At 35.9% G+C, this 23,642-nt stretch overlaps 1 protein-coding gene across 1 annotated transcript in view; it reads left to right on the forward strand.

The window, feature by feature from the left end:
- The window catches only part of LOC106139174 (rhophilin-2-B), a 93,829-nt gene that overhangs the window by 11,765 nt on the left and 58,422 nt on the right, over positions 1-23,642 (forward strand). The window contains exon 2 of the mRNA XM_060951147.1: positions 4,220-4,652. Within this exon, the coding sequence (XP_060807130.1) occupies positions 4,530-4,652 (123 nt within the window). The 5' untranslated portion in view covers positions 4,220-4,529. The remainder of the gene's footprint in view (positions 1-4,219; positions 4,653-23,642) is intronic.

Raw genomic sequence — 23,642 nt, forward strand, 5'->3', positions numbered from 1 at the left:
CTGTCAGACCCAATGGTTGACTGGTAGATAATGCTTCTAGCATTAAGCCTGCCAATTGTGCTATACATTTGTATTTTGTGCAATGAAGTTAAAATAAATAAATAAAAAAATGAAAATTAAATACTGTGACGTCGTTCCGCTACAATATTGCGCCCTCTATACCGCCCGGGGACACTTTATAAGTGCGCACGCGCATCCAGGACATCCTTTGGTATACTACAGCGCTCACCAAGTAGCTCGCTATCCTCAGGCGGCTACTTGCTGGATCACGTGTCTATAGCTAAACCCACTCTCTCTTAAAAATTGTAAAGCAGATGGGAAAAGATAATAATTTGGTTTGTGTTAGAATCTTTAATGCATAGAAATTTACACAAACCGAAATAGTGTCACAAGTCTGAACCAACGTGCTTGAAAAAAATAATGAATGTGAATGAAGCGAAAGATGTATGCAAGCAAAGATCGTGGCAAGTAATGGATGTAATCTATACTTACCCCTCTGGGAAAGAAGGGTGACCATACGTATTCTACTTTTACTAATATCTTTAAAAGTTTCTATTAACTGTAAAAAAATCCCCTTTAGATTTTTTGCTCTCCAAAAAGCTAACAAAGAAAGTACAACTCTACTATTTATCAATATCCATTGAATCCGACTGCCTGTAACATAACAGTAACAGCTATCTTTCTAACTTGTCAATGTCAATCTATATGCGCAGGCGCTGTGACTAAATACAAGTGCCCACTTGTCATTAGTAACTTATAATTTGTATAGTGATATGATACATGAATGCAACCGGATACAGAAATGCATGAAAAACCTGACTCACCCAATCCAGGATCCATGGTCAAGGGCCTACCCCTGGCTCCTCTCCAGAGTGATGAGGATGCAATCGGGACTAAACCCAGGAGGAAGAAGATGATACAGAAATGCAGTTAGTAGTTAGGAATTTCAGAAAAGTAGATTTTTAAGTTGATGTGGATCGAACTGAATGCTGCAGACAGCGACTAAAGGACAAGTGTATTAATTATTTATCTACTACTGCCACAGACGATAAAAAATTCCAATCTAATTTTTGTCTGTCATCAAAAACAAAATATTTAATACTTTGCTTAATTAGTTTATTCTTATCATTTAATTGAATATTTTATCGTCCTTTTTAAATATTCAAAACATAATACTTGTAAAGTCAGTTATCATACATACATACATAAAATTCACGCCTCTTTCCCGGAGAGGTAGGCAGAGACTACCTCTTTCCACTTGCCATGATCTCTGCATACTTTCGCTATTTTTTCATCTCATTTTCTCATTTTCGCTTCATCCACATTCATAACTCTCTTCATGCAAGCTCGGCGGTCAGTGTCAAGTCAGTTATCAGTTGAAAAAAACAGCTGCCTAAAAATTGAGGTTGGAATTTTGAGTGAGAAGTTTTTTAAATATGGAGTAGTGATAAAAATGAAGCACCCTCTCAAGTTTGCCTTAATCACGAATGACTAATGGAACCCCTCAACTCAATGACATTCTTTTCATATGACTAGTCTAATGTATTCATTTTAGTATCACGCAGTATATAATATAACTCACTAATAATGAGGACGCAACTTGCACATTGATTGCTCCTCCTGACTTTACTTGGAGGAAGAAGTTTTTTTTATTTTTTGCGTTTACTATACCTCTGTTATGAGGCCTCATTCAATATCCCTCAGTTCTTGCTAAATCGTTCGACTATGTCGTTCTCGGAATAAAACAAGTATAACATACATACATAATACATAAAATCACGCCTCTTTCCCGGAGGGGTAGGCAGAGACTACCTCTTTCCACTTGCCACGATCTCTGCATACTTCTTTCGCTTCGTCCACATTCATAACTCTCTTCATACAAGCTCGGCGGTTTCGGGTACTTTTGACCTGACCCTTTACCAGGACGTCCTTAATTTGATCAAGATACGTTCGTCTAGGTCTTCCCACTCCGACCTTTCCCTCCACACTCTCCTTGTATATCTGCTTAGTCAACCTGCTTTCATTCATCCTCTCCACATGACCGAACCATCTTAACATACCCTTTTCTATTCCTGTAACTACATCTTCTTTCACATCACAACATTCCCTTATCACGCTGTTCCTTATCCTGTCACTCAATTTCACACCCATCATACTCCTTAACGCTCTCATTTCCACTGCATTTATTCTGCTTTCATGCTTCTTTTGCCATACCCAACTTTCACTCCCATACATTACTGTCGGGACCAACACGCCCCTGTGCACAGCCAGTCGAGCCTTTTTGGATAGTTTCTGACTGCTCATAAAGGCATGCAAAGCTCCATTCACCATGTTCCCCGCGTTCACTCTCCTTTCAATATCACTATCATACTTGCCATCTGATGTAAACTTTGATCCTAGATATACAAACTCTTTCACTTGCTCCACTTTTTCTCCTCCAATCAAAATATTACATGCTGTCATTTCTTTCTCCATTTCAAAAACCAGTGTTTTAGTTTTACTTACGTTCACTTTCATTCCTTTCTCTTTTAAAGCTTCATGCATACAGTTTACCATCTCCTGTAACTCCTCCGCTGATGACGCCAGTATAACCTGATCGTCGGCATAGAGCAGACATTTGACGAGTAACTCATTCATCCTTAATCCACTTTTAGACTCTTTCAAATCTGTCAAACAGCTATCCATAAATAGGTTGAACAGCCACGGTGACGCAACACATCCTTGCCTAACGCCTTTCTCAATCTTAAACCACTCAGTGTGCGCTCCGTTTATCCTGACACAAGCACTCGAATCCTCATATAAGGATTTCAGTGCTCGTATTAAGAGACTGCTCACCCCATGCATAGAAAGTGCTGACCACAATTCATTCCTCTCAACTCTGTCATAGGCCTTTTCCAGATCTACGAATGTGCAATAGACTTTTTGACTCTTGGCCAAAAACTTTTCGGCTATGCACCGCAAGGAAAAGACCTGATCAGTACATCCCATTCCCTTTCGAAATCCCGCTTGAGCATCCCATATTTTGTCATCAGTTTCATTCCTGACTCTATTAATCAATACCTTAGCATACAATTTGCCGACGACGCTAAGCAGGCTTATACCACGATAATTTTTGCAGTCCTGCTGTGACCCTTTTCCTTTGTAAAGTGGCACGATAACAGCCTTACACCAATATTTTGGTACTCGGCCGCTTCTCCAACACAAATTGAAAAGGCAGTACAACTGACTAGCTACTACGCCTTTTCCTGCTTTAAGCATCTCGACCGACACTCTATCACACCCAGCAGCCTTTCCCGCTTTCATACTCTTAAGTGCTTCCACAATTTCGAACATTTCAATTTCGCCTTCCATCTCATTCTCTTTTTCTTCGCTATAGCAGAAATCTTTCTTATTTCCTTCCTTTTTTTCAAATAAACTTTCAAAATAGTCCTTCCATATCTTTAGTACACATTCTTCTCCTTTCACAACGCTACCATCCTGGCATCTGATCCTAGTCAGCTCTCTGGTTATAGTATTTCCTCGGGCTGACCTTACGGATTTCCAGAATACTTTCAGATTTGACTGAAAGTCTTCTGATAGCCTTTTATCAAAATCCTCTTTATACTCTTCTTTCTTTCTAATCACAGCTTTCTTAACCAAATCTTTCATTTTCTTATATTCCTTACGTGCTTCATTCACATCTTCATCTATAACCTCTTGCATTCTTAAGTTAGCTTTTGCTGCTAACAAATCCAGCCATGCTTTCTTCTTTAATCGCACAAGTTCTTGCACATCTTTACTCATCCACGCATTTTTGTGATTTTTTCCTTTCCTTCTTCTACTTACACCACACACTTCAACAGCTACTTTCACAATTCTTTCTTTAAATTCCTTCCATCCATCTTCAATATCGCTCATTTCCTCTAAATCTTCAAATTCAACAAGTATAACAATTTTAAAAAAATGGGCTGTCATCAAAAACTAAGTACTTATTGCATTACAGACATTATCGAAATTGCACAATGTAATATCTTTCACGAAACTAATGAAAAGATAATGAATTAATAACCTAATTACATTATCTTCTACAATCACAAATTACTCAACTGAGAGCACAACAACTTTATCGTAAAACAAACGGAGTAGGCACAGACATCGCAAATAATGACATCACTGTACAAATATTGGCCATTACGCTGTGTGTCGCGATTCACAATCTAACAGTGACTTTTTTTTTCAGATACACGGATGCAAAACGCTACGATTGGACGCCGAGTAGGTAGTGTTTAAAAATCGAACAAATTTGTGATTCCTACGTGCGATTCCAAATTCAAAACAGTGTTTCGGTTCCAATTTAAATTCAAATTCGAAAGTGTAGTTCTAATTTCCAACCTTTTCTGTTTCGATGATTAAAAAGATTCTTATTTCAAATTGCTAAATTTTGTTCATAATTTTTTTTGAACGAAATTATAAAGTGAAGTGATTAAGGACTTAGTTAAGTGCAAAGTGTAAGTGATAAGTGTTAATTTCTGAGTGTATGATGAGTGCCAATGCCGACTATGGATGAGCCTCAGACCATACATAAAACCTGCGTGAGGGTGAATTCTCCTGAAGATGAAGAGTCCAGGGACGAGGTCGACGCTGAATTACCAAAGAAAAACCCTTTTATACGGGTGAGTTTAAGCATTAATTATTGACACATGAAAAATAATTGAATAGACTTATTGTGCCGTGTGGTTCCCGTCACTAATAGAATAGGGCCACTCCATCTCTTTCCTGGGGATGTCGTAAAAGGCGACTTAGGGATAGGCTTATTAACTTGGGATTCATCTTTTTGGCGATGGGCTAGCAACCTGTCACTATTTGAATCCCAATTCTATCATCAAGCCAAACCGCTGAACGTGGCTTATCGGTCTTTCAATACTGTTGGCTCTGTCTACCCCGCTAGGGATATAGACGTGACCATATGTATGTACGTATGCTAAAGCCAGGAGGAAGAAATAATAGAACAAAATTTCCAATTCGCCTTACGTTTGGCTCCACCGCGTGGTTTCCAAGACGTAGGTATGTATGTAGATTTTTCTTTAAAATTATATACAAGGTAGGTATCACTTACATATATAGACGTCAACATAACATAAGTCTTTATCTACTACCGCTTCAAAAGATTATTGAACGATACCTACAATTTTTATAAGAACGAAACGATCTATTGAACGATACAGGTCACAAATAGACTTCGGAGCTAACTCGATCTAACCGATTAATGGGGAAAAAAATTTTTAATGTCTGGCAACATTCCCACAGAGCTATCAACAAAAACTCCGAGAGAACTGGCACATCGACCTCCTATCAACTATTGTCACTAATCACTTGAGCAATCACTTGGCACTTAGTGATCGCGTACGTACATACATATAGTTACGTCTTCATCGCTTACGGGGTAGACAGAGCCAACTTTGAAATTTTTGGACAAATACAGAAAATTTTAAAAGTGCCGTTTGGTACACGGCACCAATAGAAAAAAGAATAGGATCACTCCATCTCTTTCCTATTGATGTCGCAAAAGGCGACTAAGGGATAGGCTTATAGACTTGGGATTCTTCTCTGAAGCGGCGGGCTAGCAACCTGTCAGTATATATGCATCTCAATTCTATTATTAAGCCAAACAGCCGAACGTGGCCTATCAGTCTTTCAAGACTGTTGGCTCTATCTACCCCGCAAGGGATATAAACGTGATTATATGAATGTATGTATGTTGAAAAGTTTCACGTTCAAGCGAATGCGGTATTTACTTATTGGTAAACTCATTAATGACCACTTTCCAAATCGGCTAAGCTTGATCGCCTTCATCAACGGAAAATTTTTTTAGACATAAATGGGAGAGGTGATTTACGTAAGGGAATAAGCCAAAAGACTGTTGGCTCTGTCTACCCCGCAAGGGATATAGACGTGACCATATGTATGTATGTATGTAGGTAATAAGACAAACTAGTGAGCGCTGGCGTCTCCGCACGCGTAATACGAAAGTAACCCTTTTACTTCCGTTCCCGCGGGAATTTCGGGAAATCCTCTCTTAGTGCACCCCCAGACCACGTAAAGAATCGACACGGAAAATTTCAAGTTTCGAGACCCAGCGGTATGGGCTGTGTGTTTTCTGTCAGTCAGTCACTCGGTAATGAAAGAGTTTTATATGTGTACTAGCGACCCGCCCCGGCTTCGCACGGGTGCAAAATTATAAATGTTATTATACATAAAAACCTTCCTCTTGAATCGCTCTACCTGTTACAAAAAAATCGCATCAAAATCCGTTGCGTAATTTTAAAGATTTAAGCATACAGACAAACAGACTAAAATAGCGACTGTATATACCAGCTGTCCCGGCAAACGTTGTTTTGCCATATAAATAATTTTTAAAAGATTTCTAGTTAAAAAAAAAATATTAGTGGGCTACCCTTATCAATAAGGGGTATGAAAAATAGATGTTGGCCGATTCTCGGACCTAGTCAATATGCTCACATTTCATGAGAATCGGTCAAGCCGTTTCGGAAGAGTACGGGAACGAACATTGTGACACGAGAATTTTATATAAAAGATATATATATTCTGTGTATATATATATATATATACACTAGCGCAACAGCGCGACTTCGTTCGCCGTAATAGTTCACTGACAACCTCAATATAAAAAATCTCACCCCCTGTATCACCCCCTTAGAGGGCTGGAGAGAGACTTTTATATGCTTTTTTTAGGGTGGATGAAGACACTTCAGAGAAAACCTCATTCAATCAAAGCAACAGTTTTCGCGTGATGCGAGTGCAAACATACAGACAGAAAAACAAAAATTCCAAAATGAAATTTTTGTATTCTTTTGTAGGTGGCGGTTTATTCGTAGCCTTATTTTAAACATACATATAATCACTTCTATAATCCTTACGGGGTAGACAGAGCCAACAGTCTAAAAAGACTGATAAGCCACATTCAGCTGTTTGTCTTTATGATGGAATTGAGATTCTTATTTTAAAGTGGCGTTTAATTCATTGCTTTTTGTGGGTGTTGCCAATTTCGTCGCTTTTTTGTAGATGGCGTTAAATTCGTTGGTTTTTATAGGCGGCGCTAAATTCACGCGGGCAAAACTGCGGGTCGCTTAGCCACTTTTAATGACTAGCTTTCAGTCGGCGGCTAAGGGAAAGAGAAGAGCTTATAATCTTGGAGTTCTTCTTTTAGGCGACGGGCTGGCATCCTGTCACTGTATAAATCTCAATTCTGTCATTAAGCCAAGCACTGAACGAGGCCTTTCAGTCATTTCGAGAATGGTGGCTCGGTCTGACCCGCAAGGGTTATGGACGTTATTATATATAATATATAAAAGCTAGTTCTATTATACAGGACATATATATATGACATTTAAAACAACTGCATCCTTTTAAACATAGACTATACCCATGCTTCTGAGCCGTTTGAGCCTATTTTTACTACGCTTTTATTAGCTTGGGTTGTATGTATGTATGTATGTATGTAGGTATGTATGTATGTATGTATGTATGTTACGGAATCTTTGACCTTAATTTTCACTGGTTTCTAAACGTCTGATCAACTTGGAACTTTGCACACGTATTAAGGACCGATGACAATGCAATATTTTGATAAGAGTTTCTCATTATCCTTATTAAAACTGCCAGGATTAATAAATTCATTTTTAGATCCTTCGTAGGAGAGTAAGAGAGACAGAGCTAGCAATTTCCATACAAGAAACCGAGAAGTTCTGACGTATAAGGAGTCCAAAAAAAATGTAATATATTTCCATATAATGTTACTATTAACCTGAGGCTTTTTTATTTCATCGCATCGCTCCATTTAGAATTACCATTAGAAACAATAGTAGAATTAGTACAATATTTTAAAACAATAAAAAATATATAAGTAATAAAACAAAAGTAATAAATGAAAATTTAACAATTAAATTTACAATAATACAAGAATAAAGTTACTACCTACAGAACTTTGCGATATTTAATACGTATTTAACATATTAATGCAATTCTTGAATTAACATTAGGTATCTTTTGCCTATTTATAATAGCAACACTGTAATACTCGTATGGGAAATGAGTGACAGTTTATTTATGTCAAATAAGTTTTGCAGTACGTTTTGAATTCGATTCGAACACCTGTAAACTTTCTTTCTGTTTTTTTTTTACCGGTGCCTGTGTATTTACCTATTTGCACTTTGTTTTGTGCTGATAACTTGTCGTTATTTGGAGTTTGGAATCTCCCGTTGAGTCGAGCTTTGTTCTTCCGGATATTCGTGTGATTTTATCATCTGAGATTGGACTCTGACTGTGTTCACTGTGTTGTGCAGATATTTTGAGATAGGACTCCTGTAAAAAGTACCTGATTATTTGAGATAGGACTCCCAAGTTTGTGTTTGTTTTTGTGAAAGACAGATTTTACAACAAAAGTGCCATGATGTCTTCAGATAAACATTGTTGCGTTCCTGGTTGTAAATGCAGTGGAGGTATGTTTGAAATATTTTTGTTCCTGTATCAATCTGCCTCTTAATCTTGTGGTTTGATTCCTGGCAAGGCCACAATCGAAAATTATTATGTTTGCTGGATAGTCAAAAATATTATTAACAGTGATTTATCACTATAAAATTCTTTTCAACTGGGTTTAACAATCATCATACATACATACATACATATAATCACGTCTATATCCCTTGCGGGGTAGACAGAGCCAACAGTCTTGTAAAGAACACCAAAGGCCACCTTCAGCTATTTGGCTTTAAGATAGAATTGAGATTCAAATAGTGACAGGTTGCTAGCCCATCGCCTAAAAAAGAATCATGATGATGAGAATATTATGAGATTTAATCCAATCAGGCCACATATAACTTTAAGAAAGTTAGTTGTGAAAACCGCCGGCGATGGGCGCATGGTTGCGAAAGTCTTTTCTAGTAAGATAGTTATACTAGAAGTGTTAACTTCCAAAAAATAATTGTATAAAAAAACTAAAAAACTACCCGTTTTATTGCTAATTGAACTAAAAAATAAATAATAGTTTAACAAAAACTAAAAAACTACGCTTTTATTGCTTATTAAACTAAAAAATAGAAAATAAAAATTAATGACAAAGGAATTCAGTAGTAGCAAGTCGAACAATCAGTTATAGTCAGTTGTAGTAGTAATTACCTCGGATTAAAATTATAACAAAATTAAATTTATTAACAAAACAATTTAAATCGGAGTAAAAAGCGTGGGGTGCCTGATGTAGTAAATATTAAAATCATTCTATTAGCATATATTTATGACAAGAGAGTTATGAAAATGAAATAAAATGCACCCCACGCTTTTTACTCCGATTTAAATTGTTTTGTTAATAAATTTAATTTTGTTATAATTTTAATCCGAGGTAATTACTACTACAACTATAACTGATTGTTCGACTTGCTACTACTGAATTCCTTTGTCATTAATTTTTATTTTCTATTTTTTAGTTTAATTAGCAATAAAAGCGTAGTTTTTTAGTTTTTGTTAATTATTTAAATTAAACGTCATCATTTTCACATTTAAAAAACCCTCAAAAACTACGTCACACACTTTATTAAAGACCAATACTACAAAAAGAAATTCAAACTAAACATGTAAATAAATGTCTGAAAAAATATCCTTTAGATGAGTACACTTAACAGTTAAATTTATGCAGTTGAATTAAAAGTCATCCTGGTTGTACGTACGGATTCGCGACTTATAGAGAGGTACCCCATCAAAATGTCGTCTAGCTAGCTGTGGAATGCGACTTGTGTGTACTTGTCTTGTGCACTTTTACTTCTAAACCTTGTATCAGGAAACGGACGCAACTGGAATATCTAAGAGCTAACGATTGGGCAAACCTAAACCGACTTTAAAACTAACTAGCTGTGCCCGCGACTTCGCCCGCGTGGAATAGTTGTTTTGGTCATCATTGAAGCCCTCAAGGATGTGATGTTATAGCCTTTCATTCAAACTCCATTCAAACTAATCTAATAAATTTAAACGAGCAATTCTTGTATATATAATCAGGATCTCGGAAACGGCTCCAACGATTTTCATGAAAGTTACAGATTAGGGGCTTTTCGGCTCGAGGAATCGATTTATCAAGGTCCTAGGTTCGAGAAAAGCTCGGTTCCCAAGATATATAAACATTGTAGAAACCGCGTTTTAAGAAACTATATCAGCGCCATCTCTGGTAGACCGAGCAAAGCTCGGTCAACCGGGTACTGTACATTATTTCGAAAACATTCATTGGTGGCTGAGGCGGGATTTGAACCTATGCCTTTATGCGCATCACAAATATTAACCGGGCACCTTACCGATTCGATCAACGAAGCGAATCTATACTAATATTATAAAGCTGAAGAGTTTGTTTGTTTGTTTGAACGCGCTAATCTCAGGAACTAATCGTCCGAATTGAAAAATTCTTTTTTCGTCGAATAGACCATTTATTGAGGAGGGCTTTAGGCTATATAACAAAACGCTGCAACTATTGGGAGCGAAGAAATAATGGAAAATGTGAAAAAAACGGGCAGATTTATTCATCCTTGAGGAGTTTAATGATGCCCATAATAACTACATATTCCACGCGAACGAAGTCGCGGGTACAGTTAGTGGTAAATAACACTTCAGTGAAAGTTGACAAACAAAAGAGCATTTTTAGTAAACAACTTCGTTCTATTACCACATTTAAAGTCTATGGGAAAATGTGGTTAATTTTATAAGAATTGCCAAATTATTTCTCCGTATATATAAACAATGGACAGATGGTCGTCTCATTTTTATTTTTCATAATTACCACCTCTCACTAGAAAGATTTTTGTTTTGTAGAAATTCCCAAAAATTTTTGTTGGTAAGTATCTCATGTCAGCCGTGCCGTGTGGTCCCAGGCACTCTTAAGCAAAGAACCACTTCATTTCTCTCTCATGGATGTCTTTACGACATATATGATCCCTTACAAAAAAAATAAACAAATATTTACTATAGGAAGACAGTGAAATATTATAGTGCCTAGTAGTATAGAAAAAAGACTAGGATAACTCCATTTCTTTCCCATGGATGTCGTAATAGGCGACTAAGGGATAGGATTATAAAATTGGGATTCCTCTTCTAGGCGACGGGCTAGCAAACTATATTAATTTCAATTCTATCATTAAGCCAAACAGCTGAACGTGGCCTTGCAGTCATTTCGAGACTGTTGGCTCTGTCTACCCCGCAAGGCATATAGACGTGATTATATGTACCTATGTAATTCAAAGGCTACACTTGCATCAAGAATTCCATTCATACTTCGTATTTAACTATGACCTCAATCTGCAATGTGCAACAGCCAAGCCCATAACCTTATCTCGTAAACATCGTTGCAATCCCAACCTTATATCCTAGCCTTACAGCCCAATATCTAATAACCAAACTTTTCGCATACAACTTTTCAAATTCAGAATACTTTGGATCTAATGAAATCGAAAATACCTTTATGTATCGCATTCATTGCCGAGTTTGTATGGAAATTTGAAATACTTTGTTGGTATTCAAAGTGCAGTGGATTGGAAACTGGTCTTTGTTTGTCTGAAGGCTCTAAATTAGTGTTAGACGAATATTGTATAGGATTTTTATGGCATTACTAGCTTTCGCCTTGAGCTCCGCTCGCTTGCATTAAGCGTCATCTACAACATACATACATACATACGGTCACGTCTATATCTCTTGCGGGGTAGACAGAGCCAACAGTCTTGAAAAGACTGAATCGCCACATTCAGCTATTTGGCTTAGCGATAGAATTGAGATTCAAACAGTGACAGGTTGCTAGCCCATCGCTAAAAAAGAATCCTAAGTTTGTAAGTAAGGCTATCCCTTACTCGCCTTTTACGACATCCATGGGAAAGAGATGGAGTGATCCTATTCTTTTTTGTATTGGTGCCGGGAACCACACGGCATGTCACATCTACAAGTACCTACGAATTTAGCGCCACCCTGAAACGAATACAAGATTTTTACAAATCTCACTGAAAATATAAATTTTAACCGAGTTGAAAGGTACCTATACCCTATGTCCACCCGTCTAAACCAGTATGTCCAAAGACGTGCTCAGCATGTGTCAACTGCTTCTCTTCCGACTCAGATTGTAAAGTCTATCAAGGGAAATCTATAAACCATGGAATGAAAATGCTGCAGTATAGTTTGTTCCGCCGCTTGTACACACGCGCTTTGGAAGCGGTAGTAGTTATAATTAGATTTAAGTTATGTGACGTCAATAAGTGATACCTTGTATCCAATTTTGAAAATAAATCTATTCTATTATATTTTAATGTTTTTAGCTGATGGGCAATAACGGTCGGTAAACGGGTAGACAGAGCCAACAGAATTTTGAAAAGGCTATGAGTCATAGCCTTTTCAAAAATCTGTTGGCTAAAAATCTGTCATAGCCTATGACCCATGCAGCTTTGTGGATGGCTTTATGATGGAACTGAAATTCAAATAGTGACAGAGAAAATCCCAATTTACTTGCCTTGTCTACCCCGTAAGGGAGGAAGACGTGATTGTGTGTATGTCTGAGATAGACAATGGATGGTTTACTTGCAACTGACATTAATCTCAATTCTTGTGACTATAGACTCTGTGTACCCCCCGTAAGAGAGAAAGACATGATATGTGTTTTAATAGCAATTAGTTTATACTGTGCCGTGTGGTTCCAGTAACCAATATAATGTAGAATAAAACCACTCTATATTTTTGTCGTGGATGTCGTAAAAAGCGACTAAGGGATACGCTTATAAAGTTGGGATTTTTCTATAAGGCTATGGGCATTGGATAGTATTCTGACACTATTTTATCTCAATGCCTGACAGCTGAACGTGGCCTATAAGACTTTCAAGACTCCTGGCTCTGTCTACCCCGCAAGGGATATAGACGCAATTATAAATGATATGAATGAATGATAGTTTATACTCAAACAGGGTATTGAACTCTGTCAATCGTTCTCACATTCTTACATCACATACACTGCGCTATCTGATCTAACATGACATTGATATGTTTGTAACAGTTGTCATATGTCAAAAACCTTATCACAAATTTAATTTCGTAAGCATAGTCGATTTTACACTTTTTATTACTGCAGTGTAAGTGCCGTGCGGTTCCCGGCACCAATAGAAAAAGAATAGGACCACTCCATCTCTTTCCCATGGATGTCGTAAAAGGCTACTAAGGGGTAGGCTTATAAACTTGTTATTCTACTTTTAGGCGATGAGCTAGCAACATGTCACTATTTGAATCTCAATTCCATCTTTAAGCCATACAGCCGATCGTGGCCTCTCAATCTTTTCAAGACTGATGTCTAACCCGCAAGCGATATAGACGTGACTATATGTATGTATGTAAGGATAGTTTTACACTTCGTGCCGTAAGTAAAGTTAAGTAGTGTGACATTATGTCTAACTAATTCAACACATCTATACATACTCGTATAATAAAACAGTAAAAATATTTTGTCTGTACATTTAGTATTTTTGACTGAAATGGATAGAGGGACACTTAGTATGAATAATAGAAAGCAATTCTTTTTTTTTGTCTCTCTGTCTGTCTGCACGCTTATCTCCGAAAGTACTGAACCGATTTACATAAAACTTTCACCAATTGCTTTGTTTTAACTCAGAAAAACATTTAAAGTTTGTTTCATCAAAATCGGTTCACTAAAAAATAAGTTATCGTAATTTGAATGAACTCAATGCATGAGTTTGCCCGCAAATAAGTTTACGCGGAATAATTCGTAATTTACGTGGACGAAGTCGCGGGCAACAGCTAGTCGCGACATATAGTGGGCGGCCGGTTTAACATACAATGCTCTCGTAATTGATGTGCGTTGGATAACCCACTCCGGCGACTACGCAATCTAATTCGTACTAAACGACTTTTAATAAATAAAGAGCGTCGAGCGTGTGCCGTGTGGTTCCCGGCACCAATACAAAAAAGAATAGGACCACTCCATCTCTTTTTCATAGATGTCGTAAAAGGCGACTAAGGGATAGGCTTACAAACTTGGGATTCTCTTTTAGGCGATGGGCTAGCAACCTGTCACTATTTGAATCTCAATTCTATCATTAAACCAAATAGCTGAGCGTGGCCTATCAGTCTTTTCAAGACTGTTGGCTCTGTCTACCCTGCAAGGGATATAGACGTGACCATATGTATGTATGTATGTTGGTACCCTTCCCTTTAAGACCGTTTTTACCTCGTGTAGTATGCCTAGCCCACGTTGAGAGACAGTGGCTTGAAGTATGCAAAATGTCAATACATTCCCATGCTAGAGGTCGTGGCTAGGCCGTCGGGTCTTTGGGACGCGCATCGCTGACGGGTCATGGTCACGGGGCCTTTTAGGGCCTAAGGTTCTATATACTTATGGTCTTGTACCATATACGTTACGTCACTAGACTTAATGCGTAATTATGATCGGCTTGGTGGCGCAGCGGTAGTGCGCTTGTCTGTGACACAGGAGGTCCCGGGTTCGAATCCAGGCCAGGGCATGTGAAACAATATTTCTCTGATTGGCCTTGGTCTTAGATGTATCAATCTTAGAATTGAGATTCAAATAGTGAGAGGTTGCTAGCCCATCGCCTAAAAGATGAATTCCAAAATTACAAGCCTATCCCTTTAATCTCTTTCCCACGGATGTCGTAAAAGGCGACTAAGGGATGGAGCGGTACTATTCTTTTTTTCTATAGGTTCCGGGAACCACACGGCGCAATCAAATTCTCAGTCAAACTCAATATTGCGATGTTGAATTGAATGTCAAAAATGAGTCTAACAATATTAAATTTCATAACTTTTTCTACTATATGTTCATTCAACATGTGTTTAAAGTTGTATAGCGCACTGGCCGCTGAGAAAAAAAAAGTAAATTTTTAGAAAATGAAAATTGACGATCTTCTATTTTTAATTTTCACAACAATGATTTAAGAAGAATTAGAGTTAGGATCGTTTTTATGTTTTAAGTTTTTTATTATAGTTTTCTTTATTTTTACCAACACACAGTTTTTTTTTATTTTACATCCCGGCTGATTGTCTTAATATTTGGTCCTTCGAGCCGGATTGTTGTAACCAGTAGTAGCATATTTAAGCGAAGTTTTTCGTGTAAGTACCGGGATAAAGAAAGCAGTAGGTCTTCGACGGTGATACCAGGCGTTGCAATAGCGGTGCTTTGGAGGTATACATACATATACTCACGTCTATATCCCTTGCGGGGTAGACAGAGCCAACAGTCTTGTAAAGACTGATAGGCCACGTTCAGCTATTTGGCTTTAAGATAGAATTGAGATTCAAATAGTGACAGGTTGCTAGCCCATCGCCTTAAAAAAGAATCTCAAGTATGTAAGCCTATTCTTTTTTGTGTTGGTGCCGGGAACCACACGGCACTTTGGAGGTATAGCATCAGGTATTTCATCAGAAAGTTCATGTGCTTTTAAGTAGGTGCGTCCTAGGTCAAGGCTTACAACACATAACACAGCCTTTCAAATGCCAACACCCATAGCGCGACGATGTATGTATGTTTGTCTATAACACGTACTATTTCGAAGGTTTGAACACCTAAATAGTTAGCATTTACCCGACACCCGACATTTTTTTTAATCTTTCATTCTTTTAAATTTCATCAAAGTCAGACCAGCGGTTCGAAAGTTATCGCGTTATATACATACACACAAACAATGTTTCGCTCGGTCATTAATTAGCGTAAAATTCGTTTTTACTAACATATCAATTCAATTTCTTGTCAGCGAAAGCACACCTTAATATTTAATTTATAATGATTTTTTTTATTAATTATGAGTCTGTAATAACTGTTAAAATTGACACATTCTTAGAAAGAACCATAAAGTTTTGTAACGCATCTGTCGCCTGACATGGTTGGTATAGCAAAATGTAGTAATAGTGCAATTGCTGTAAAAATCACTCAGGCGTTTAACTTTTTTAGATAATGTTAGGAAAATCTCTGATTTATTCTCATAATTTCCACAACAAAACTGATGACTAAAATTGATAAATGTGATCTTAAAATTAAGTACTTCGTCATTAAAATGATCTATTGTTTTCTCTTCACCCTTTTTTCCATTTTTGGTTCGACGTATACCTACATACCTACTTGGGATTCTTTTTTAGGCGATGGGCTAGCAACCTATCACTATTTGAATCTCAATTCTATCATTAAGCCAAATAGCTGAACGTGGCCATTCAGTCTTTTCAAGACTGTTGGCTCTGTCTACCCCGCAAGGGATATAGATGTGACCATATGTATGTATGTATGTATACCTACATATGTGTACGGGACAAATTACACAGATTGAGTTAGCCTCGAAATAAGTACGTACGTAACTACATTCTAGTACCTACCTACCGGACATCGAACGCGAATAAGCTTTCCCATTTCTTTTTGCAATCACGCTAGGTGTGTAATACGACATTATATAATAAGATAATTAAGTTTTATTCTAATAAGTGTGATAAAAAAATAGATATTATCTATGCGTTTATGAAATTCTCAAATAACACTCACGTCTACCTACCTCAAAACATAACACTACTTTTCGGCCCAGTGGCGTAAAAATGATGTAAAAAAATTTAACTCCTCAACGGCCATTATTTATTTTTAAAATATCATAAACGATCCTCAAGTAACACTTGGTAACCGACATTTAACTTTTTTATCCATTTTGACAGACGCGTTATATGTATGGAGGTCCGTGCAAATTAAGTACAAAAATATTTAGTTTCTCAATAAATTTTAGCTTCTTAATATTAAGCCAAAATATAGCATAAAATTTTAAATATGTTCTATTACTATAAATCGAAAATATTCTTTTTATTTAAATTTTAATTTAATACTTTTGAAATAGACGTGATAACATGACCTTATTCTTCCTAGACCTTCTTTATGTACGCCATAGCAACTGTTGCCATGGTTTTATTATTTAGAAAAATGTCAAAAATATTACTAGGAAAACCTACAGATTGGCAATTGTAGGAAGTTTAGTCGCAATGTTACGTTATTCACTACGTGAGACGAAAGTAGAAAAGAGGAGAGAAATAATCAAATTCAAAGTACTATATTATGGAAATAAAATGAAAATATTTGACAATACAAACATACAAACAAACATAGTTAATTAAAAAAAAAATCTTTTAAAAAAAAAATTGCGCTGAATTTGTACGGACCTTACATTATTATTGTATTTCGAGCAAAAACGATGTACACCGCATTTGCTCGAAATTGCATTATTTTCATTCTATTTTTTTTAACACTAATTTTAAGAGTATAATGATTTTATTATACCCATTCTGATGCGTGTTAAAGAGGAGATGTTTTGCACTGTTAAACTGATTAGTACTTTAATTCTCTGTGCTTGGTCTTAATTTTGCGAGTGTCTCGTGAACGTAATTTTGAAGCCGTTTTTATAGCTAATTGTCATTTCATCCATCCATATAATCACGTCTGTTTCCCTTGCGGGGTTGACAGAGCCAGCAGTCTTGAAAGTCTGACAGGCCACGTTCAGCTGTTTGAATGATAGAATTGAGATTCAAATAGTGACAGGTTGCTAGCCCATCTCCTAAAAGAGGAAATTTACAAGCCTATCTCTTAGTCGCCTTTTACAAAATCCATGGGAAAGAGATGGAGTGGTCCCATTATTTTTTTCCATTGGTGCCGGGAACCACACGGCTATAAACTGCTTGTGAAATTGGTGATTTGATGACGAAAGCCATAATCATCGCATTTCATCTCATCATACCGTACCATAATATCATCTTTCATCCATGACAGTGCCACATTCCAGCGGCTAACATACAATAGCTAATTCGACATATTTTATAACGTTACTAATAACGTATAGTATTTTGATGCGTTTAACTGTTATTTGTTTTGATTTGACTGATCGACTTTCTAACTTAACGATTTTGAGCCGAGCTTGCATGAAGTGAGTTATGAATGTGGATGAAGCGAAAGAAGTATGAAGAGATCGTGGCAAGTGGAAAGATGTAGGTCTCTGCCTACCCCTCCGGATAAAAAGGAGTGATTTTATGTATGTATGTTTGTATGTACGATTTTAACACTTACTAATATTGAAACATGTTTGTTTGTTTGTAATATCATTATTGCATAGAAATTTACACAGTAACAAGAAAATAGTACATAGTTATAAAAGAAACAAATCACTTGCAATGGCGGACTTATCCCATGAAGGGATCTCTTCCAGTCAACCGGGAAAACATCTTCATCATAGGGAACTCTTTCCATGTTTGCGCAGTAAATATAAATATACCTATTCTTATAAACATGTTATTGATAAATCATTTGTACTTAATGATTTTTTTATTCATAAATGTTTATTTTCAATGTACAGATCCTTTGATTTTATAATTAACTTGCTATTGCCCGCGACCTCGTTCGCCGTAAAAGTTCATTAAATCTGACCACCTCCAGGATCCGTGGTCAAGAGCTTACCCCAAGCTCCTCTCCAGAGTGGTGAGGATGCAACCGGGACTATAGCCAGGAGGAAGAAGAAGAATACATATACTCACGTCTATATCCCGTGCGGGGTAGACAGAGCCAACAGTCTTGAAAACACTGATAGACCACGTTCGGCAATTCTATACATCGCCTAAAAGAAGAATCCCAAGTACACAAGCCTATCCCTTAGCCTTTTACGACATCCCTGGGAAAGAGATGGAGTGGTCCTATTCTTTTTTGTATTGGTGCCGGGAACCACACGGCGTAGAATTAAGCCAATAAATTACGGGCATTAGTCTCCCATCATCGCATTCTGGCAAGTAATCGCAATCGGATACTTATAACAGCATTCACCGTTATTGTAAAGGTGTTTGCTGCGGACGCTCGCCGGTCATGCTTCCGCGTTCGACCGGTGGGTGGCGCATCCTCTTAAGGGGAATACACATAATTTATTACAAATACAAATCTCTTTATACATACATACATAAAATCACGCCTCTTTCCCGAAGGGGGAACGCGGAGACTACCTCTTTCCGCTCTGTTTATTAACTTAAAATCAAAATTTAAATCTCTTTATTGCGGATACAAATGTCTTTATTGCGAAGGCACAGGTAGAAAAGATGATACAGTCAGTATTTATTTCTTTTTCCATTTTGTGTTAAAAAGTGCTGTGTGGTTCCCAAACACCAAAACAAGAAAGAATGAGACTACTCCATCTCTTTCCCATAGATCTTTTAAAAGGTGACTATGGGATACACTTTTAATCTTTTTTTTTGGCAATGGGTTAGCAACCTATCACTATTTTAATATCACTTCTAGGTCAACCGTCTTTTCAAGACTATTGACATACATATCACATCACTCCTGTTTCCCATTGGAGTAGGCAGAGACTATTGAATTCCACTTACTACGAATGAAGTGCCTGTACTTCCAAAATATAAAAACATGACTAAGTATTTTGTGTTCACCAATAATGTTAACAGGTCGCTGAGGATGATGAAAGTGGAATTTTATTTGTTATAATTGTATTCGAAATGAAATTGGAATTGAAGTTTGTATATTTAAAAAAGTTATTTATTTAGTTTTAATTTTTATTTTGCTCATTCCTTTCAATTTAATTTAGAATGAAAAACAATTTAAAATTAAAAAAGTCCTAATTAAATTTTTTTCGTCACGCAAAAAAAAGTAAATCAATTCATTCAACTGTAAACCTTTGCCTTAACAACAGTATTCTTGCCCCGGCGCACACAGTCCGCACCGTCACTCGGCGAACCGCGCACGTTTGACGTTCGAAATTTAAAATACGATAGAAACTATAATAAAGTGTTAGTGGCCAGTGTTGTGATGACAAAAACGGATTGAGGTGAATTTGTGTTTATAGTTTTAGTGGTAAGATAAAGTGTTCGTTTTTGTTTAAGTTCAGCAAATAATGAGAAATACAAAATTTTAATTAGAAGCATTTAACTAATCTATAATAAGTAACTAATATATTACAGTATATTACAAGAATTTATCCTAAAATAAACACGATTATTAAAAATAAACTTTTCACTAATAAATTTTCTTATTAATTATTATAAACAAGAAAAGAAGATTATTTTTAGCTGTTCCATTTATTTAAAACAATGAATAATGAAAACTTACAACAATTAATTTTATATGATCACATAATTTGTCTTATAAATAAACATTGTTATTAACATTTTTAATTACACTCAACTTTATAAATATTAATGATTAATTACAAAAATGCAAGTACCCCAAATAGGTACCAGATTGTATTAATAGCAAAAACATGATTTTTCATAATAAGCTACTTGCGCATAATCATAAAAAATAATTGACTGACCGAGAATTTACATATAAAACAAAACATAATAAGTCGGTGAAAACTTGAATTCGTTTTTTTTTCTCTCTCACCGAACTGAGTGTACCTACTTTCATTTCATGAGTTCCATCCAGTTCACTTTACTTTTTATTGGTACTTAAGATTTTTTTCACTCGTACTTTCCACTGACATGTACGAGTTTGACGGCTCATTATTTGAAGTATTCCACCTGGAGCATTGATTTTTTAACTAATGACCTCTTTTCGGCTAGCGTAATGTTAAATTAAGTTAAACAATAAATTGATATTTGTATTTTCGTGGTCTGTTCGTCTTCTGCGTACACAACATTAATTACTAGGTACATATAATAATTAGTTCCATATAATAATTAGTAAAAAAAATGGTAGTTACTGTGTTCTGATTTTTACTGATTTTGCGACAGTGGTTGTGTTTGTTTGTTATTTATTTATTTATTAATTAATGAACATCAAGGAAAATTAGAGTAAATCTTAAAATAAAGAGAAATTCAATACAAGGGCACTACTTATTACTAGAGAAATTTCTTCTATAAGGCCAACGACAGGAAAGCGTAAGGAAAGGCATTGTATCCACATTTTTGAAGCCCAAGTTTGTAAGACTATCCCTTATTCGCCTTATATATATTTATATTTCCATGGGAAAGAGATGGAGTTGTCCTTTTCTTTTCTTTTGGTGCCGGGAAGCACACGGTATTCCTAGACTATGGCTAGGAATCTAGGCTACCGGAATAGGCGCGTTCTTCCGAGAAGGTGTTTATGGTCTAGGGCATAGACTAGCGATAGGGCCATAAATTCTATTTGTCTTTGCTCCGGAATCCTGGTTTAGTAAGCAGGATCTCATCTTGAATGACTACATACACACTTATTATCACTCCTTTTTTCCCTTACGGGGTAGATAGAGCCTACAGTCTCAAAAAGACTGAAAGGCCACATTCAGCTGTACTTTATTGCTGGATTCTGGAATAGAGATCAAATAACTACCTACTTAACTATATGAAAAAGAAGAACTGAGTGCATAATATGGTTTTAAGTAAAGATTTTAAAATATAGAAATTAAAATCATGTTTTTAATTGACCCTTGAGGACTAGGTACTTGATAAATAAAATGTTTTGTTGATATTGTAAAAAGCGACTACAGGAAAAAGCATGAGACAGCTTGAAAATTATCACGATTGAATAGCCCACAGATGCTATAAATAAAATTAATACTTTAAAAAAAATAAAAGTAATAAATTGTATTCGGCCAGTGTCAGCAATACATGGTCTTTTTACTTTTTTTTTTGTGATCTCGTTCCATTGTGAAGTAAGTGGGTTAGACACACAGAGCTTAGAAGATGGCACGTCTGGTCATTCAGTGCTCTGTGGCCGGTTAGGAGACCTAAGCAGATCACGACAGTTCTATAAATATAATATTTTTAGTAGTTTTTTTAATTATTTTTTTTTATTATTAGAAAGTAGTACAAAATATAACTTTTAGCTGATAAAGTGGAGCACAAATAAATTGTAAAGCGTGATTAACGTCATTTTTGTTTTTGCTGTCGGTAAATTTAATTTAGTTTTTAATCTGGTTGACAGGAAGCAATCCCAGTTTTTTCATTATGATAGGATACTTCATATCGCTTAATAATTGTCAAACCTTTTGGTTTCACAACATTTGTTGACCTCAAATAAATACCTTAAAACTAAGTTTACTGCCGCTTCCAAGGCGTCAGTGCAGAAGAAGCGGCAACAAACTGCACTGCAGCATTTTCTTCTTCTTTTCTTTTCAATTAGGATAAGTCCGCCATTGTACATGTTTTTTTTTTAATTTCAGAAACTGTACTATACCATATTTTTTTTTCAACAAACAAACTTAGTAACTTACCTACGCAAAAAGGTTACTTAATATAAGTACTTACATATTATATACCTTAATGCGAATAATTATTCGCAAAAAATATATTTGTTAAATGCTTCTAATTATTTCCATTGTTTATTCTCATAGGTAAAACTATATTAACACAAAAAATAATGAGTGTGTGAGTGTCTGTGATGGGAAAACAGTGACGTCAACATTTTGGAAACATGATGAAAATGGCCGCTGTTCTGATGGTAAGTTTTTTTTTCATTAAAACTTTCGTAAAATAATCCCCTTGCTTGGCTATTGGAAGCAAGAATAAAAAAAATATTGACAGTTTTAAAAACTACGCAGGTCGTGAAAATATATATTATTATTCTCATTATTCTGAATTTACGGGCATTATTAACGCCTTTAAGTATATTTTAGATTATGAAATTATCTAAGAAGTTACTATTATCCATTTTATTTTTTACGCTATTTTCATATTTTTATTTAGTGAAAGGTTGACAAACTCGGAATTTTGAGCGATGTGCTGGCTACATCTGTTTATAATTCAATCTCAATTCCATTATAAAGCCATACATACAGCTTATCAGTCTTTTCAAGCCAGTTAGCTCTGTCTACCCCGCAAGTGCTATAGTCGTTATTATACCATATACATTTTGTAAGATCTGAATAATGGTCTAAACCTATCAAACGAACAATATTCCCAATACTTTAATCTCAAAAGTTTAAATTACAATACAACTTTATCTTTATACTAGTAGTGGCCGCAGCTTCGTCCGCGTGGAATAGTTATTTTGGGCATCATTGAAGCCCTCACATTCCATTATTTCTTCGCTCCTTATAGTGACAGCGTGATGTTATATAGCCTAAAGCCTTCCTCGATATATGATCTATTCAACGCAAAAAGAATTTTTCAATTCGAACCAGTAGTTCTTAAGATTAGCGCGTTCAAACAAACAAATAAACTTTATAATATTAGTATAGATGTTTAGCATTCGCTACAAATAGTTACTTGTCCCGTAGTCACCTATAACTTTCTTTGCGGCGTGACTAACAACAGTTATATAATATTTCCAAAGACAGCCATCAAATACTTATAACTTGATTCACTTCATTATAAATTCTGTGCTACCAAGAAAATGTTTTTGGTATTGTTACGTCTGCCGGTCCATCAAATATTTTTTTGCTAACTTCAAAAAGGAGGTTCTCAAATGTCCTTTTGAATCCAATATGAGTTGGAGAGATTGAGGCTCTCCATGGTTTTTGTAGGTTGTAAAGTAATACTCTTTCAGAAGATGAGAATGGAATTATTTATTTATAAATAATGAAATATATATAGGACAATTACACAGATTGAATTAGCCTCTTTTTTAACCAGTGATAAAGATATTTACAAATAAATTATTGTAGATTTATCAC

The sequence above is a fragment of the Amyelois transitella genome, chromosome 24 (assembly GCF_032362555.1).
Source record: "Amyelois transitella isolate CPQ chromosome 24, ilAmyTran1.1, whole genome shotgun sequence".
Lineage (NCBI taxonomy): Eukaryota > Metazoa > Arthropoda > Insecta > Lepidoptera > Pyralidae > Amyelois > Amyelois transitella.